This window comes from Styela clava, chromosome 14 (genome assembly GCF_964204865.1).
Source record: "Styela clava chromosome 14, kaStyClav1.hap1.2, whole genome shotgun sequence".
Taxonomy (NCBI): domain Eukaryota; kingdom Metazoa; phylum Chordata; class Ascidiacea; order Stolidobranchia; family Styelidae; genus Styela; species Styela clava.
The window spans coordinates 8495219-8515353 of NC_135263.1; the positions used below are offsets into that span (position 1 = coordinate 8495219).

Below are 20135 nucleotides of genomic sequence, written 5' to 3' on the forward strand. Positions count from 1 at the left end.
TGCTCCTCTTTTGCTCAGACACTTTTCTCAGACAGATTTTCAACTCTACTCGTTAGTTTTCAGTTGTGTTTCGGAAACTTAGATATAAATCAGATAATTCAATGATAACTCTGTCGTCCCAGGAGTTTTAATTTAATTGCAGTAATATAAAATTAGTGTAGAAAAAGTTGTGATAGACTAGGCCAGGGGTGGGCAACCCCTGGCACGCGTGCCAAACTTGGCACGCGAGCTCATTTATTCGGCACGCGAGTGAATCCTCGGAAACGAGATCATCTCCTTCAGAAAAAAAGTTTAAAGACTGTGAATTATTTGATGAAACTAGTTGTTCATTTATTCATTATTGTATGTTAACAATCCGTTATTTATTTAAACTCCTTTTTCCCTTTCACGACATATGGCTAGAAAAAAATATATTATGTCGTAACAAATGAGTGAGCTCTCGAGAAATTTTGTCGAGAAGAGCGCAGCATTCATTTGGCTGCATTCTTACGTAATATAGTTTGTCTGTGCCACCCTTTTCTTCATTTCTGCTCGATTTATAAAGCTGTACGGCTTATGTTGGTTAGAGTTACTTGCTAACTTACTGTTATAAATTGATTTCAAAATAAATATAAACGATTTGGATCTAGGGAAGGGAATACAAAAGAGCAGAAAATGAGCTATTGCGTGATTGGGATGCCATTCCCGAAAAAATTTCGTGTCCTAAAAACTTTGCAACTGCATTACTCTCCATGTTTTTATTTACATATGCTTGTGAATCTCTGTTCTCAGTTATTATGAACTTTATTAAGTCTCGTAACAGAAGTAGCTTGAAAGATGAAACCAGTAGTTTGTGTATTTCTTTGAAAGGTACAAAATATAAACCCAATGTAAAATATCAATCATCGGTAATGCAGCAGCAGAAGTCTTACTGATATTTTCTCGAATTGTGAATAGGGATGGCGGAATCGACTCCGGATTCGATTCCAGAATCGTTTCTTTGTGGAATCGATTCCAGTGCATTGGAATCGATACTTAGGGTGGGTTAAAACTTGGATTGCAAACAAGGTATAATGTTTTGTGACAAGTTCTTCACATATACATATGTACAAACTGATATGTTGAGTTGCTACAACGCCGCAAACTTAACTTTATTTCTACAGTGTCCTTCTCTCTCGTTTGCGCGGGTTGAAGGCAAATGCAACATTTGGACCACTTCTGTACATTTTTTCTCATTTATTGCGTTCATTACTCCTATTTACTTGAAGCAGAGGGCCTCAAGAAAAGTAAAAAACTTGTTTCAGTTCGGAGTAGAAAATTTTACACCTCAGAGATGGAACAGTCTGCAGTCCAACAGACCGGAATAGCGGAAGAACTCTTCCATAGAAGTGATAGAGCATGTATTGAAAATCTGATCAGTGATGGTATGGGTAACCTTGAAGTGACTGGTGGTGACATTGATGAATTGACCAGGGAGGTAAGGGCTTCAGCTGAGATATCAAAATATTTGAATGGCAGAACTCTTGTCATATCTGCGACCCACGAAGAAAGTTGCAATGGTGGCAACAAAACAAAAAACGTATCCAAACATCGCAGTTGTCAGTTGTCATCAGAGGAGCTTTCCGTAACCAAATTCCGATCGAACTTAGAGGAAGACATGTGAACGAATTGAACTGTTAACATGACAGTAATTGTTTGACACAAAGTGGACATTCAAATCGTTTTTATATTATATTTTTGTTAGAATTATTTTTTTTGTTCTTGTTATGAAAAAATATCTTTTATCATTACCTACTGCACCAATTGCAACTATACTCGAAAAGCTATCTTAAATAAACGTGCGGCCCGCGGCTTCACCCAGACACTTGTATCTGGCCCGCCTGTAAAAAAGGTTGCACACCCTGCTCTAAAAGATTCGTTTTTTTGTGTGTGTGATTTTGTCTACTGCGTCAAATTGAATACCCATACTACTTAGTTTGGGCTTTCGTGTCCATGTATTTGAACATCGCTCACTTAAACTATGTTTTCTCGGTAATCTATATCGAGAATCGGAATCGAAAATTTAGGAATCGGATAAGAATCGAATACTTTTAAGTACTCATACTTAGCATCCTTAATTGTGAATCTGACTGTAGAAGTTTAAAAAGTTTGTTATTGCTTATTTTTGCTTTAAAAGTAGCAAAGCATTGTTTTTAATTTTGGTCGGCACGCGGAAGAATTTTGTCGTTAAATTTAGCCGATTTCGAAACACGAGCCGAAAAAGGTTGCCCACCCCTGGACTAGGCTAAAATTCTTTACCGGTACTTTTCAAAAACAGATTGTTGTATGGCGTATGCAATGAATCATAATGATGGTTTGAAACACATACCCCATGTTACAGGCGCCAACTCGCAAAAGCACTCTTAAAATAACCCCGAAAATTTTGCAATGGTAAAGTATAGAAAGAGTTTTTCACGGGTCAAAGGTCGGGAAAATGTCCATTATCTCGAGTCTGGGAACCAATCTAATGGTTGAAATGGAAGAATCCATGCCCCAACACCAACACTATGAACACCAACATGAGCTTTTTAGCCGGGCTTTTCACACAGTGAATTTATTCATGTGCCCATAGCGCTTTTCTATACTATTTACTGCTGGTACGGTCATTTTGTTCTTTATTATTGGTATATCGCTGTCATCGCGATAACGGTGATAAATACAACAAGGATAGCTTCGCTCTTCATATTTCTGCAACTGTTGCATCCATCTGTGTCAAAAGAGAATATTGGAGAATTTGTTTAATTAAAACGGAACCAATTTACAAAAAAAAACAGCACTAATTAATTCAATGTTTTTGTGAGGTTTAATAAATCGTCTATGCTGAAAAACTGCATGCCTAAAGGTCCAATAAAATAAAATAATTAAAAAATATTATACTAACTTAAAGTTACTTTAAATTGGTCAGTTCATTCGAAATAATAATTTACCACTGTCGCATATGCATGTTTCGATGTCTTTTCCAATGGTGCAATTGTTGAATGAAAGCGCTGTGCATGTTCTAGTGACTTCGCCTGAAAAGTTTATTTTATTTCAGCAAAATTTATCAACAAACAACTTAAATATTATACTAATGTTTACAATTGCGAATTATCGTGCTTTACAAAGGCTTCATTATATTGAGTGAAAGAGTCCTAACTGATTTAATGAGCAAATTTTTTGTTAGCGATTCAATTTGAGAGAGTTAATTTTACTGTATATTAGAAGAGTGACAGCTTAGCAATAATTAATGTCAAAAAATACGTGAACTATACCTCGAAAAGTTATTTTTCGACATCCATGAAAAACTCCACCGCAATCCATCAACTTATATTTAGATTTCACTGAATCACCATCGTTGCAAACGCCATATTTATCACAAACAAAGCATTTTATTGTTGAGGCTAAAACAAAATAATGTATTACAAATTCCATTTGAAAGAAATTAATTAAATTATTTCCCCTTACTAATTTTATTGAAAATCATAATATCTGAAACCATGTCAGAATATCACACGTCATGGCTGCTGAGTCGGGTTTTATTCGACTCCCAAATGCTCCAAGCCTGCAAAAAAAAACGACCTCGATTTGTTTAAAAATTTAAATTTGACTTTGGTTTTGAAAGCACTATTGACGGCTCTTCAATTATGGAACCTTTCAACCGCTTTGCATTGAGATATCCGATTTTGGCACATAGATAAGAAGATCTTATTGTGATTTCGAACAGTTTAGTAATACAATTGATCAACTTAAGTAATATTACTTTGAAATGAAGTTACGTACCTTTTTCAAAAGTAAAAATTACAGCGATAACAAATAATACGAATTTCATTTCATTCAGAATCTGTAGCAGACATTAGTGAAACAAATGTTAATGTACAAATTAGCATTGAACGGGTATTTAAAGTTGGACAAATGGCTTCGAAGCTTCAAGTACCTAATCTATAATTTAGAAACTTGCGAACAGTTTGTTTTAGTCATTGCTATACTCTGTGGTACAATGTAATGTGACACCTGAGGGAAGGGAAAGTGAATTCTAATGAGTCTGTCATATTGCATTGAAATATTACAGATATACGAGCTCTAGATGCTGCAGTGACGAAGCGAGTCGAACTGGAATGCTATTATTTATCATACAGCATTTATGAAGGGTTGAATAAAAAAAAGTTACTTTGAATAAAGACTAACTTAAACGTATATTATACGCCCTCGCTAGAAATCATGTAAGTATATGGGCACTTATGCGTAGTCACGTTGTCATACTCTTTTTAACGTATAAAAACAAGGATGAAACCTACAGTGTTTGATTTATCAATTATTTAGACAAAAAGCTATAATATTGTTTTAGGTGATTAAATCAATAAAAATGCAATTAAAAATCTCCTTAGATTCCATCTACCTATTCTGACTGCTTCTTTCCAGCTACGATAACGACTACTTATTGTTCTCATTATAAAGAAACCGAACATTATATATCAAAATTCCTATACTAGGGCAAGCACAGTTGACAATAAATCACATCTGATATTCGCTATCGCAGGCAATATATGAATAGCAAGAAAATATTATTAGAATTTGATGCTTTCGCAATGGCGAAACGGTGCAGGGTATAGTGCATGTATTGTTTGAGGTATCGTTTTTCCTGTATGAGTAAGCGCAACACACATCTAAATTTTACCGAATTCTCCATATATATATGTGAAACATAGAATGCATGAAAGGAAAATGCTTAGCTGGTCAAGATCAGAAGAAGGTCAATTTTTTCTACACATATGGAATCAAAGCATACCTTTCAAAAATTTTAAAAGTTGATAAACTGTTTTAGAACATTTTTGTATATGATTGCCTAAATCTATGTTCAGCGCTTACTTTTCATGCCTTGATCAGATGAGGTATCAGTATCCGCTGGCATGAATTGAGAACTGACAAAAACATTCAAATAGATTCACAGCGGGCCCTTGAATAACTTCTCGCTTCTTGTTCCGGGCGAAGGTGTGTAGCACCCCACAGAATTTCACATAATCATTTACGAAAAACTTTGGTATAGTCGGATAGAGTTAAAATTACATGAGAAATGAGGCAGAATAGCAAACTATGCGTCTTGGTAAAATTTTGTTTAACAAAGAGTGTATATATTCTATCAGAAATCATCATATATAAATAGAAAAACATATTGCTCCATCTGAATTTTTCAACATCTTGACTCGGCATAACCAACGTTGATTTGGTAGGATGCTACATTGCAGCAAGAATGAGACCGATGCAGCTGTTTGTGTTGGAATGTTTCGAAACAGCCCGTTAATAGTAGTATTTTTGAATATAGAGATAAATTTGAATACATTGTTCATTCTTGCAAGCTCATGCATTCACTTCATTTAAAGCCATTGTTCATTCTTGCAAGCTCATGCATTCACTTCATTTAAAGCTATTCACTGCGGTAAATCTTTCTCTTCTATGGTTTGGGGCGTATAATGAATACCATTGATGAAGGGTAGTATAACTATTAATTTGTCAATATGGATTCGTCTACTAGGTTCATAGAATCATAATAAAAACATCTACTGAACACATAGCGTACATATTATAGATCGTCTGGCTAAATTTTTGTTGTTGTTGGATTTTTTTATTTGGTTGCTTTTTGTTTGGTTTTTATTTGGTAAAATGACTTTTATCCGCAGCAAATGATCCAATCAGTTTTCAAATAGATATTACTGTTTTTTTTTCAAATTTACACCTATGTGATTCGATGTTTCACAAAAATTTTGCTGTCTAATTTAAGTTTATGGGAACCGTTGTTCATTTCGTTATCATGGTGCTGCGCCTTACCAATTGCCGATACCGCAAGCCATGTCCGTTCGTTAAAGTTCATAGAATTTAGATTTAGACAGACAAATTCAATAAACCGCATGTTGGTAATACGACTGTGTAATCAACAACATTGGAATCTTGCTTCAAATTGCCAACCCGAATAACTCACCCGCTTCCTAACATCGGATGGAATTTTCAAGTCGGGTTTTCGTGACTAAAATGTGGCATAATTATTTATATTCAAGCAAAATACGGTAAGTGGCTAATAAATGTCTCACTGCGTAAATATTGAGTCGCATGAAACAGATAAATTCACTACTCATTTTCATTTCCCTTAACTTTCACATAACGGTGCGAAATCCGGGAAATATATTAACTATGCACAATGTCGTTACATACGGGAGCAATAGCTTATAGCCTTACACGGGTAATGCAATTATTTTGGAAAACCCATGACGTTCAATGATTCCAATAATGGTGATTCCATTAGTTGACGTTATAATAGAGTTTTCAAATTAGCATAAAACTAAAAATTGCAGTTACAAGCAAGATGCCAATGCAAATCAAGCTATGTTTATTGAAAATATTTTGAATTTTTCATCGTGAATCCTTTGAGTCAATTATTTTTTGGAGCAAGTGTTGGTGGCAACACGGGGCGGTGGTTCGATAAACGTAAGAGAGGCTCAAAGGCTAAGACTTGACTTTTGCGATGTAATAATGTAGTTCACTTTTGCCAAAGGCTGCCAACTTTATTTCGTACGTTTATCACGCAAGTATATTTGGTAATTGTTAAAATGCCCCAATGGTACTTTAGTGTATGATATTTTAACATCGTAAAACAATTCTCGAATCACATTGACTTTCCTCAACTGACGATGACATGCAAAATCCTGATATTAACTGTGCACAATAATGCCGCTGCACAGAGAATCAATTGTGTGTAGCGCTGCAAAAGCTCGGGCGATTGCTTCAAAAATCCATGCGATTAAAAAACCTCTTTCCTGTACATTCGTGATATAACTCATGGGTACACACAAATCAGCTTATGAAATTCCACTATAACAATGTCTGTGTATACGTTGTAATATATTTTTATGCTTGCATATACTTGTATGCGGAACTCTTATTCGATGGTGTATTGCCAGGTCTGACTATTGGGCTGACTTCCGAATTTACATTGTCAGACTCCGATCAAGCGATGCGATTGAAGATAAATTTATCTTATTTCCTCGTCCGCTATACGTTCGAGGATGTCTGCGTTTTACTGTTTTATGCTACTATAAATAATCAATCCGTAATCTTGGGTCTTCTAATCTAAAAACTCCAGTACACACAACCCCAAACTGTGGTACGGCACATGCAAAAAAATGCACGAATTTTTACGTGATTTTTACGTGATAAGTTGTCTCCGAACTGGTCTGATCGGTTTTAACCACCCACCGTGGGAAAAATTCAACAGCGATAACAATCAGATAAGCCGTTATTCTATAGCCGTTATAATCTGAAGCAATGGATTTTTATATGGAGTTAAAACAGCCGTAAGTGATGGCAAGGTTTCTCCAAATAGTCGAAACGAATTGATAGCTTCACATACCACATTTAACTTACAATGAAATGCTTGTAATTTTGAAATACCGAGTCTATTTAATAAAATGAAAACGTTCACCAATCATTCTGCTCGTATGTTGGTTTGTCTCATTGGCTATATAACAAAAACGTCGTTTACCAACCCCCATGATACTAAAAAATGCATTCTTTTGCTATTGTTTTAATTTTTTCGTTGCTATCGTGATTTTCTTGACATAAATTGAGAATTATGAGATGCATCCTTAGTGTCTTCGACCACTTTCTTTGATAATATAAAGTTTTTTATATGATTTTCATATATTAGAGCCACTCTAATAATCACAAAAAAACTACAGTAACATGCGTTTGGTTTTCCGACCCATTCAATCCGAAAATACTTTAGTAAAATTAGCTTTACGAAAATAGAGCAGTTAATGTTCCTTAGGATTTTGGCATTTCAATGCCTAAAATTGATTCAGTGTTTATATGTTGGAGAAATCTGCTATTTTTATTAGTGTTTTGAGGTTTTTTTACATTATAGTGTATTTAGGGTAACAATGTTTTGGGAAAACCAAACGCACCTCAACAATTTACAGAAAGAATTTTGCCAAAATGAAGCTGAAGATTGTGGTGACGATGGTGCTTGCCTTCAGCATTCCTGCACCGTTGCATTCATCTGTTGAAGTATGATTAACCAAATTTTAAAATTTATAATAACAAGCAGAAGATAATAATATTGTACATAATAATATATTACTAATAAATAGCTGATAATATTCACTGCCATTTAAACCGCCACGTCCTTGTTTAATTCATGAGATATTTTTTGGCAAGGTTTACCTGAACCACAGTTGCAAGTCTCAGTTTTCACTCCTAGTAGTTCGACCGTGTTGCAGTCAGCAGTTTCAGAGCTCGCGGTGCAAGTTCGTCCCACAACACCTTATTAAATCAATTATTAATTAAATTAATTTCAGTTAAACTACGACTTTATTTAATTAGTAGATAATCTTAGAAATATATATCAAAAGTTAAAATTATATATGTTTTTCATTTGTGATGCTGACAGTCTCGCTATACTGAAACTTAAGATTGCGTCCTCAGTCTTTGGATTATCAAGTCAGCATGTTTTCTTTCCGACCGTTTCCTCTATAACTTTGCTTTTAGAGTTTTTAATTTTAGAATTTTATTTTGAAATACCATAATAAATTTATACCTGCTACAGTCACTTTGCCGCATCCACTAAAGCCATCGCCACAATCGATCAAATTAGACGGTTCGCTACAATTGGCGCACACGTAACACTTTATAGCCATACCTGAAAATTTAAAACAAAGTTTTTATGAAAAAAATAAAATAATTGTACAGTATTTATTGACAAAAACGAAGATAGTACTGTATTTGCGAACAAGTTAATTCCATACCCACTGAGGCGCAAAGAAGAACCACACAAATAGACAAGGCAATCTTCATTTTTGCGTTTGTTACGAATCCTTTGTTAAGAATTGAAATAAATTTAATATCTGAAAATATGTGCCATTATGATGAGTAACATTGTTTTAGACAATCATAACAATAAATGATCCGTACAATTGATGATCAGAAATGAAAGCAATGCTTTCAAACTATCGATAATAATAGAAATAATATTGTTTTTGGTCTCATTACTTTCTATTTTAACTACTTTCATCCTGAGTATAATTTATTTCGCACGAAAATATTTCGAACATCAAAAAACAAACTATGTAAAACCTATGTAAAAACCCACCCCAAACTTACAACTTTCTGGTATTTAGAACAACTAAATAAATGATATCAGTTTGAACACAATAAATATTTTGGACTATTTATAAAACATCGATATGACAACGAAATCATAAATGTATTCCTTTTCACAGACATGAAATCTCAACAATTTGTTAATTGGTTAAAAAAAGCATTCAATCTTTGAATAAAACTCATAATCAGATATATGTTTATATCGATTGAAAAACCCTAAAAATTGCAAAAGAGAATATATATATCGAAGTAAACCAAATAATTGGTGCATTCACGTAACATTAGAGTTTTAAACCCTCAATCTTTTTCAATCACTCATTTACCCATAAACCCTCAATCTTCCGCTCATCACTCATTTACTTCGAACTTTGCTATATATCTAGTGTTTTCCTACATAACATCTCGTATACATAACGCATTAATCAGTCATGTTATAAACCTACATATACTTCTTCCAAAAAAATATAGTAGAAATAATAAATAGATTTTAACGCTAAGATATACATCATTTTTAAGAGGAAAATTAAATACATCTTGAAAAGACAATTCCATTGCCAATGAATAGCTCTTGGTGGTTGGTAGTCCCACGCCCTATTGAAGAATTTGGTTGGATTTCGAAACATATAGCTACACTGCTGGGCGTTTTTGGTCATGCTCTCTGCACACACCCGGGATTCCATTTGCCATTTTATTCTCAAATGAACAACGCTTTTTCGGCCCTGTTTACCCGCGTTAGCGAATACCGATCTCCAATAGTTATATCTGTTTCTAACGACATGAATGAAACGACATGAAAGAAAATTGAATTATTTCATTTTGCTGACTGATACCAACTCCAAACGCACAATTGAATGTCGCAATACATGTTTACTACAAACTGCACGTCATGAGGAAGGCCTCTTCATTGCTGTAAGAGTCACTGTAAGCGCCTTTGTTAGATGAATGAACGCAATACATAACCTTCATGTTTCGCCAGAAGTTTATTGTTTTCACTGAATACGAGTACAACCAATTGTCATGTCCGCCTGAATCCAAGGTCTTTTCGCCTAAACCATATTATTACTATTGCTGCCCGAGGTATACCCATACGATCTCCTTTTGCGGCCGATTTGAAAATTACCTAGGGTGTCAATTATCTCCCAGTACAATAGTCCGGGTTATGGTGACACCCTTATTTAAAATTTACTGGATAAAACATGTTTATCTCAAAGATATTTAATGAATTAACTTGCTGAGGAAACACAATATTGAAGCCTTGTTCATTGAAACCCTTCCTTCTTCCAATTCACCAAGCGCGATATACTCTAGTCTCGTGTATTTTCGTTTGACGATAATTAACTTAATTATATATATTTACTTATTATTGGATGATTACTAATCACACGAGGTATCGATGCCCGAATTTTCCTATGCACCTTTTCTTCAAACCACGCTTGCAATAACCTACAGATGCATGCCTATCGATACTTCGAAGCGACTGTGTGGTTGAACACCAGTTGTCGACTGCATCAGACGATGCTCGGCTATTGCTTGGTTAGCCTTGGCAAAGCCTTATTGCCCCCTTTCGAGTGACCCGTGACCGACTACTGTATATAGGTTTCCCAACAAGGGAAATTGAAACGAACAAATTCCTGGGGCGTCATATCAACGATCATTGCACAATTAATAATAATACCATGATTCTATAATCTAAGCTAAACTTGCTAATGTTTTCTCTGATCTATTCTAAAATATATTTTTTATGCTTTAACCAACCAGTGCGTCGCGAAGCTGTCCAAGGTGGGTCACGACGCATTTCCAAATGTCACATACACTTTTAAGTTAGATCGGGGAATTGTGGCATTATCATTACGTAACAATAACACTTATGAAACAATTTAACAATTAGAATTTTTTGTTGTGTCTCGTCAATAATTTCAGTACGCCTCTATATGTTGGAAAGTGTAGGTAGGCTACTAGGCAGATTAGTAATTCGGTTGAATTCGGGTAGACAGTAGCAAAGACGCTGGTTTATGTAATTGGTTATCTTATGTCCAAAGAGTTACATTTTGAATACTGCGTAAAGCGGGTTTAATATACTTTATTTAAACACTCTAACTTTGTTTGATGCTTGTAAGGTGGCGTTAGGTGACTTCAGCGGCGTTGAATCTTGATTGTTTCCCAAAGACTGTTTTCGATTCTTTAAAAAAAGACAATCGTCCAACTTTGTCCTAGCAAAGAGGGCAAAGGAAAAGTTAGCATTGAAGGAAAGTTCATATTGTACTAACGGCGCTCCAGAAGTACGTGTACCAAATACCAATATAGAGGTAACTAATTTTGTTCGCCTATTTTACAGTAAATTGTATAAAGGGACTGAAATCTATGGGCAGGGGAATATTCACTTGGCTAACGCAGACATTCTCCTAATTCGTAATATAACTAAACTATACTGAAAATCGGAATAAAATTATTCCTAACCTTAACCTGGTACACATACTTCGGGAGTACCGTGCCAACAGCCTCAACAGAAAAAATTGAAAAATACTATGATTTAGGCATACATGTTGAATATGGTACACATCGAACTCCGTGAATCCAAAGTGTCGTCTCCGCCTTTCGCGGAACGCGGCAGGAAACAGCATATTTGTTATGACGAATTTTTATGTTAAATGAAATAAGTGAGCCCGCAGCTCATTTGAAACTCGCCTTTTTCGAATTTCGAGATGGGACGCTTACGTAAACTTTAGGTGACATTGTGAATTCCAGACCGAAATTTACAACAATCATTCGTGTAACTTAAAAGATATCAACCAGAGTGACGCCTGACATTTCATTTAAACACATTTTATCTATTTCACTTTTGGGCGAGAAAATCGATGCTTGAGAGAAAATCTCTTCGCAACTTAATTGTTTGTCTTTGTCTTTACCAAAATCGGCACTCTTGTGCTAAAAAAAAAATAAAGAAAAGCTTATGTTTATATTCGGTTTTCCTCGTCCTCACACATACCAAAGTATACCATACACACCCATGTGTCGTCTACTGGTATACAGTGGCAGATTTCAATCCACAATGTTGCAAACAACATATTCGTTAATTATGTAACACGCGATGAGTGTATGGCGTAAGTCTTGCGTGATTACTGTATTTAGCAATCACTGTTTGCTAATAATGGCACTCCCTTAAAGGAATTCCGGATCGTTTACTTATTGCGACTACTCTATAGTTTCATTTCAGTTGTTCATAATATTTCGTCGGTAACCAATCTTAAAAACGCTTATTACGTCTTGGCTCACTTCGGTGAGACAGAGAGGTGGAATGATGTCTTATCATAGTATGTATTTTTTTAATTAGCTCGAATTTCAAAGTAAATTTAGCAACATTTGAGCAACAACAACAATATTATCAAGACTTCATTTGTGATATAAAACGTTAAATATCTACGTCTGCTTCATGTCAGACCTTGTTTCAGGAAGTGGCAAATTACAGTGTTAGATTGTCATTTATTGAGATCTATAAAAAATATCATCTCTTTTAAATTATCGACATTTTATTTTGAAATGGAAGATAGTTTAATTGTGTAGTTGTGAGTGCTTGAATCAAACGACTTGTTTTGATCAATCCTGTTTAAAAGTCGTGTTTCGTTCTAGTGAGTTTGAAAAATCAAAACTAAACTCGGTTTAGACTTTGGAGTACTAAAATTAAGTAAAATTCTACATGGAGTTAATGGGTATGTTTACTACAATTTAATTATCCAAATGACAAATAATAAATAAACAACTGAAATGCACGGAATATCAAATTAATAATACTTAATATATAGTAATAAGATTGCCAAATTCATCGTTTGGATATGGCCACTGTATAGTTATTTTCGTTATTTTCACCCGATTATCCATATTGCTCAGTATCGCTTTCAAAGATTTCTGTTATCGATTTTATTTTAGTGATATCATATAGGAAATGGTTGAGGTAGCGCCGATGTTGTCACATAGACAAAATTGAAGTAAAAAATCTGATTAAATATACTGTATTTCCGAATAATGAAATTGAATGTCGTATATTTTTATACTAGGTAATTTCTATACCGCCTTTGTTGCGTTTCGTTTCAAACTTTTGTTTGTTTTCTCATGCGTGCGTCATTACCTACGTAAAATACTTCTACTCTCACGGAATATTGTTTGATTTACGAATTCTACTTTGACTTAGGATATCAAAATGAAGAGTGTACTTGTCTCTTGCATCGTTTTTATGTTATTTGCTGAAGGTAAGTGTCGTGCAAAAAGATATTCATGATGCGTTTCATACTAGGGATTTAATAAGAAAGGTGTTCGTTTCACATTGAATGACTTCACATATGTACGGGAACGGGTATATGTAAAAGACAGATAAACAAAAATAAATTTTCACGATCGTATAAAATACTTTTTTACCTATGAGTTGGATTCAAAACACGATTGGAACATGTCACAAAATTGATATCGTTAAATTCTTTATTTCATTCAAAATCACGGCCAATGGGGAGGCCTTACCTTAATAGAACAAATAAAACATAAGCATTTGGGTATCATTGCTTACGGTTGCATAGGAACAAGACAAATATTTTTACTTGCTTATTGTGCTACTCGTTTGAACACACCTGTCTAAGTACATAAGGTCGCACGGATGTGTTGTTTCTTTATATGGCTAGCCCTCAAGTAAGCGAGACTATAATATAGTTTAAAAGACGTCAAGTATTTACCATGTATCCATTCCAATGTTTTTTAATAATAGCCTGGTATGAAGACGAGACCATATCATGACATGAAATGACCATTCCTAATTGCATATCGTAACTGATTCAGTCGGCTATTAAATCAATCATATGCAAGCCAAGCATTGTCGACGTTGCAAAGGCTTATTTTTAGTGAATGCGAAACCCTGAATGCTGTAAAATGTTCAAAATTTTTATTGATTTTCTGGCAACTAGGTATTGCAATAAGGTGCTACGAATGTTCTGCATGTAACGAGAAAAAAGAACTTGACTCTTCTGATATCGTTGAATGTGAAGAAGAACAAAATGCTTGCACAAGGGTTCATCTCAACGAAAAAAATCAAAGCGGGAATGGTAAAATATTGCTATTTCAATATTTTGGTGCCATTGATGATAATTTTTATAAATGTTTTTTTTGTGATGGTTATTTATGAATGTTGTTCATGAATTCATGTTTATTATGGACGTTAGTCATCCTCCTCTACTGGTTTCTCTAATGTGTTCTACACATTGAGTGCTGTAATTCGAGGGCGAAAATAAACTATGAAACTGAATAAACATAATGCAACCCTTTCAAGGTAAAATTGTGATAACAAAGTTGATGAATTTCTACCATACAGGCTGTTTAATTTATTTTAAAAAAATATTTTAAAAATTGTATGTAAACTCTATTAAATTGAACGATAGGTGTTGATTTTAGACCAAATTGTATTGAAAGTTTAGATGATTTACCCCGACTTACCAAAATAATTTGGATTTTATATCTAAGCAATAATGTTTAGACGTCTACAGAAGATCATGTGCGACAGGTTTGAAAGCAGATGTAGAAAGCCTTGAATATACTTGCTCGGCAAGCGACGAAGCAAATATCAAAGAGACTTGCATTTGCTACCATGGTACGTTAATAATCTTAACAAATTTTTAACTGCCAACCGCATTAAAAACTAATCAGGATTGTATTATAAGGAACTTATAATTTGAGTGACATTTTGTCTGTCGCTTACAAAATACATATTGTGGACCGCTACTCATGCTTACATTCAAACTCAGCACTTTTCAGCGGTTGATTTGGCACGTAAATTTATACAGCCTAATTGAAAAACTCGGGAATTCCAGATTCAGAACTTTAAATTCACCGGGAAGGAGTCATCATTTCACTATTGCAAAATTCTACTATGTTATATTCCGCAAAAATACATCTTTAGTTTTAGTCACTTTTATTCAAATAATCTGTTTGTTATTATGTATTTATAGATTTGTGCAACGATGCCGGGATCCCAAATGCAAAAACCACAGTGATCATTCCACTTGTTTTCATTTCATCAATATTACTCATGCTAATGTAAATAAACAGACAGAAATACTACAAAATGCAATTTAAATCGCCGTGTAAAAATTAGAGATCATCTGACAATTTTTCATAATCCTGTCGCCTGATGAAAAAGCGCCTAACTATCTTTTTTAAAAGCATTATTTTCAATTTATGTTAAATTCTCTCTGTACTCTACAGGCATTTTTTATTAATATGATTTTGCTCTACCATGCCGCAATTTTAATTTTATTTTAATATATTTGATCATTGTTTTTTTGTTAGTATATGAAACACATTATATATACCAAATAAGTATTTAAAACAGAAAAGAAAACCTCGATCGTTCAAATTGTCAGGGATTAGAAGTAGCCATTCTTCCTTTTTATTTAGATTAGACAACAATTGATGTTTATATTTTTTGTATTTTCTATTTTACTCAAAACTAAACTACCACTCAAAACTAGACTTGAAACACTACCAATACGATAAGATGAAGTAATACAACTTTCTCTTGGAATAATTTTAAATTTATTTGCTCAACATAGTTATTTTTAGTTTTATATCGTTTATAGTAGTACTTGGTATTAGTTTAGTTTTATCACTGTGTTAACTAATGATACACATCTGCAATTTAAAGAGTGCTGGATTTGAGATTATTTTCTCATTTGAAATATAAATCAACTCAATAATATTTTCTTGCACATTAGATCTTTGTGCTATACTAATGAGTTTTGGGTCAATAGCAAGGTCTCGTTTTATTCACAGGTGCATATTTCATATGATATATTACTCTGATATTATCTAATTCAAAGGAAACATTATGTTGTATATCCTATGATATGTAAAAAATGAAAACACACTATTTTCACTCGAAGTTATAAAGAAGAAATTTATTTGAAATGTTAGGATATGACGAGAGTATTCGGTACATTGGGAACACTTCAGAGTTTAGAATTCTATTGATTTATTCAGAAAGTATCACACATGAAACTGAAACAGAAAAAATAAATTTGCAGTTTTACCCGTTGAAATAATCGACTGCCATTAGCTTGAATTTTGAATCAAACATTACGTGCTTTTGATTAAATATATATATAAAAATCACGTAAATAGCAAAACTCTCCTGTTATCTAACTGAGAAACATGAATAACGTTTAAAATTGAGAAAATTATTCATTGACGTCAATCCAATGCATGATTAGACTCGTGAAATGATTTGTAACAATTTTGATACTTTTGTTTTGTCCAGTAAAAAATATCGAGTAAGCCGGCAGAAAACTTCATTGCCAGCATCATAAAAGTGAGAATTGAACAAAATTACCAAAGTCGTTACGAAACAAAGCAAAGTATCAATAAAGCGGGAGCAGCTAACTTGACAGAAAAGACTTTGAGATTCTTGGTTCCCACAAAAAGTATATTCTTGCAAAAGTGGCCCTGCAAAACACGCAAAGTATAATTATGGTACGCAAAAGACTGCATGTATTTCTATTTTTAATATCAACGAAGGCTACATTTTACTCAATTCGAAATAAATCATCAAGCAAAATTATTTTATATGAAAGCTCGATCGGTGTATTTGATTTTTTGCTCGACTCGATTTTAAATACCTTGGTTATGCCTTTAATATCAGCTAAAATAATACTTCACGGGGTGCCCCCAAAGTAGTTGCACGAAGATGGCGCACAACTTGAGCATAGTATGAGTACCCTAAGTTAGGGTCGTTCAGGTTGTGCGTCATCTTGGTACGAATACTTCCGGAGCGCCCTTCACAGTATACTAAATTTTGAAGATATCCGGATGCTGTCGCTAGGCGTTGATAATGAGCACAGAGATGCGCGTCGGTGGGGCGACCAGCGATGATAGAAATGAAGGAAATGTTTTAAGCTTAGTTTAGAAATAACTAATGGAAAATGAATATAAAACAAATATAACAACCTAAGTTATGTTTTTGGAGTCGGAAAAAATTATCATTTATTGCTAGAATAGCAAACCGTATTAAAATGCAATTTTGTAAGCTACTCAAACTGTTTGAATATTTTCCGGAACGCCATAAAAAGTGTTTTCCTGTGAGAATAAATAAGAACAATAACGATTGTGCATGAGCACGATCTTAAAAATCTTAAAAAAACGAAACATTAAAATATACTGTTTATTAAAATGACGAAAAAGACTTTAGCTTTAATTTGGGATTAGAGATTTGATTTATTTTTAATGTTAAAATAATTCTATATAAAGAATGTTCCATGAAGTCAAAGTGACCGATTGGGACAATCATATTTTCTCATTGCCGCTGTACATAGGTTTGATTTTGGTGGAAGACAAATAAGGAACAAACAAATCATTTCGAGATCCAACTTTTGAGTTTCTAATCGAGAATCTTGTACGTGCAAACGCATTACCAATATTACAAAACAATCTCTAAAACGAAAGTTATTGTAATTGCTCACATCAATACCAAAATAGTGCCTCTCTTTAAAGTACGTGCGTGATGCTTTGCTGAAACGATTTTTACGCCTTTCCTCGATGTTTCGTTTTTCGCAGGGAATTTTTGATCAGGAGAATTAGTTGAATCATTTCAAAATAAGATGAATGTTTTCTTAATCGTATTCGTTGCTGCTGCACTTGCAGGATTAGGTACGTATTATTTATTCGTCCTACATTCTTCAAAAACCTCATTAAATTTTTTATGCCGGTGTGAATTCTTAAAACGTAGGAAAAAGTTAGGTTTGTATTTTCATGTTTATCGCATAGGGGAAAAGTCAATAGGGGGGCTCAATCATATGGCGGGGCACGACCTCTATTCGCGTAACCAGTCCATGTCGAGTAGGAGAATAGTTAGACAATTATTTGTATCAGATACATGGATTTGCTAGCGGAAGAAGTCATAATCGACCAGCGGTTACGTAAACCGCCATACGACAACCAGAAGTCCAGCAACCAACTTGCTCATAATTGTGCCCACGAGATTCCAATTTACAAACCCGCTAGCAAGCCATGCTGGATTATGTTCACACAAACGTCAATGATACATGTACATGAATGTATACTGTATATCATGCGGAAGGATATTGACAATTTTTTTCAATACCCGAAATTTCGGCATGGGATTTCTAAATGAGGATGGAAATCATGCAGTGACAGGTCTGTCCGAACTAAGAAAATAATAAGATTTTATCCAACAATCGTTACGTTGAAACTGATGTCGTTAACCCAAAGTAAAACGTAGTAGGTAACTTTTTTGGGTTAATCAAATTATTGTTTGTTCGACCTCGCCATCTTAAAAGATATTTCACGTATGCATGCTCTCTCGCGTCTGTGATTTAGTCTTCGCGGCCGAATTACAAAAAATAGTAATAAATTTGATCGATGATATATATATGATGATATATGATAATATGATATTCCATAAACTTATCTTTCACACGAATCTCTAATGTATTTACTTCACTCATAGGTGCCACCATTGAGTGCTTTATATGTATGCCCTGTTCCACAAAAGATGAAATGAAACTCGGACACTGCCCTGTTGGCTACAAAGGATGCCGAATGTTAGAAGCGGAAGGTAAGGTTTTATAGACTATATCTCGCCAAAAAAATATAAGTTTCGTAAACAAGTATCAACAGGATGAATGCAAGAAATATACCCAACGTACAGTCTTCCCAGGAGCTGTCTCGGCAACAATATCTTCATTCATACCTTATATTCACATCCTTCACTGGCTAATAAAAAATTGTTATTATCAAGATACTTGCATTCGAATGAAAACTTGCTCAAAGTAAGATCACATTTCCAATGAAATTCTATAATTTGATTCTGGATATTTAGGTATCGCTGGAAGACAAGGCTCACGAACTGACTCAAATTTTTGCAAGACTACTACAATGGGTAACGTAGAACTGAAAGAGTGTAACTGTAACAAAGGTAAAAAAAAATTGTATATTCGTTTATTATTGTATCTATTTCTTATATTTTTATTCAACACAATATTCGGATGGATTTTTTCTATAAACAACAGGGAACTTTTGGTTTCTAGTGCGTAATTATTACATTCGTGTTGTGAAATATGTCTCCAAGATTTCTTACACTTGCTCACACACCAATATATACAGTTTATATAATTCTTTTAGTAATCAATTTGAAAAGTAATATTACCCAAGGCATGGATTTTCAGTACATTTTTACAGATGGATGCAACGGATCCGGTATTTTGAAATCAGGAATCTTCGTCATACTCACAAGCGCTTTTGCAATGTGGATTTGTACATAGCAAAAACAATGGACCATCACTTGCGATGCTTCTTATGCCTAATAATGTAATATATTTTATATTTGCTCCTAACCTGATGGAATCTACATACCACAAAGAGAAAAAAAATAAATCAAAAAACTGAATTAAGTGATATTTAAGATGTCAAGGGTTTTCAGTATTATCATTCAATTTTGTAAAATGGATTGTGATCATTCTCAAGATTTCCCTAATAATTCGGGTGTTCAGCAAATGAGTCAGCAATATAGGCGAATGACGTGGTCAATACGTGTTACATTATCCTATACTGGAAAACCCAGTTTCGAGTAATATCTGCTACTCCAAAGCATTAGAACAGCGGATTTTTTTAGTATTTCAAAGTAAAATCAGAGATGAAAAAGAAGAGTTGTTCTTTATTATTTAGGCTCACGTATTTACAAACTTTAAAAGGCATAAAGTACACATTAACGATGTTAATATTTAGTTTGGAAACTGCTGCATTGAAATATAGGCATCTGTCAAGTTGGCGATATTGAACCGGATTCACTATCGGCCAAAATATAAGATAAAAAACGAATCGTCATACATATATGTCTTCCGATACATAAAAATTGGCACTTTTAAAATTGTGTTAAAAAATCATGGCATATGCTATAGTTTATGTTGTATTTTATTGTACAATTGGTGAATTTTTGGTGATAT

At 34.0% G+C, this 20135-nt stretch overlaps 3 protein-coding genes across 3 annotated transcripts; 1 reads left to right on the forward strand and 2 right to left on the reverse strand.

Moving 5' to 3' along the window:
• Positions 1-1594: 1594 nt before the first annotated feature.
• LOC120341618 (uncharacterized) lies at positions 1595-3834 on the reverse strand. The gene is made up of 4 exons (XM_078120239.1): positions 3778-3834; positions 3270-3398; positions 2946-3029; positions 1595-2725 (listed from the first exon to the last, which is right to left on the reverse strand). The coding sequence occupies exons 1-4, from the start codon at positions 3824-3826 to the stop codon at positions 2637-2639; spliced, it is 351 nt and encodes a 116-aa protein (XP_077976365.1). The 5' UTR covers positions 3827-3834; the 3' UTR covers positions 1595-2636.
• Positions 3835-7554: 3720 nt separating this feature from the next.
• Positions 7555-8888, reverse strand: LOC120340958 (uncharacterized). The gene is made up of 4 exons (XM_039409359.2): positions 8790-8888; positions 8582-8683; positions 8209-8307; positions 7555-8044 (listed from the first exon to the last, which is right to left on the reverse strand). Exons 1-4 carry the CDS (start codon positions 8836-8838, stop codon positions 7959-7961), a joined length of 336 nt encoding a protein of 111 aa, XP_039265293.2. The 5' UTR covers positions 8839-8888; the 3' UTR covers positions 7555-7958.
• A 4299-nt stretch (positions 8889-13187) lies between these two features.
• LOC120341024 (uncharacterized) lies at positions 13188-16088 on the forward strand. The gene is made up of 4 exons (XM_039409441.2): positions 13188-13388; positions 14091-14228; positions 14657-14770; positions 15129-16088. The coding sequence occupies exons 1-4, from the start codon at positions 13340-13342 to the stop codon at positions 15218-15220; spliced, it is 393 nt and encodes a 130-aa protein (XP_039265375.1). The 5' UTR covers positions 13188-13339; the 3' UTR covers positions 15221-16088.
• The last annotated feature ends 4047 nt before the right edge of the window (positions 16089-20135 follow it).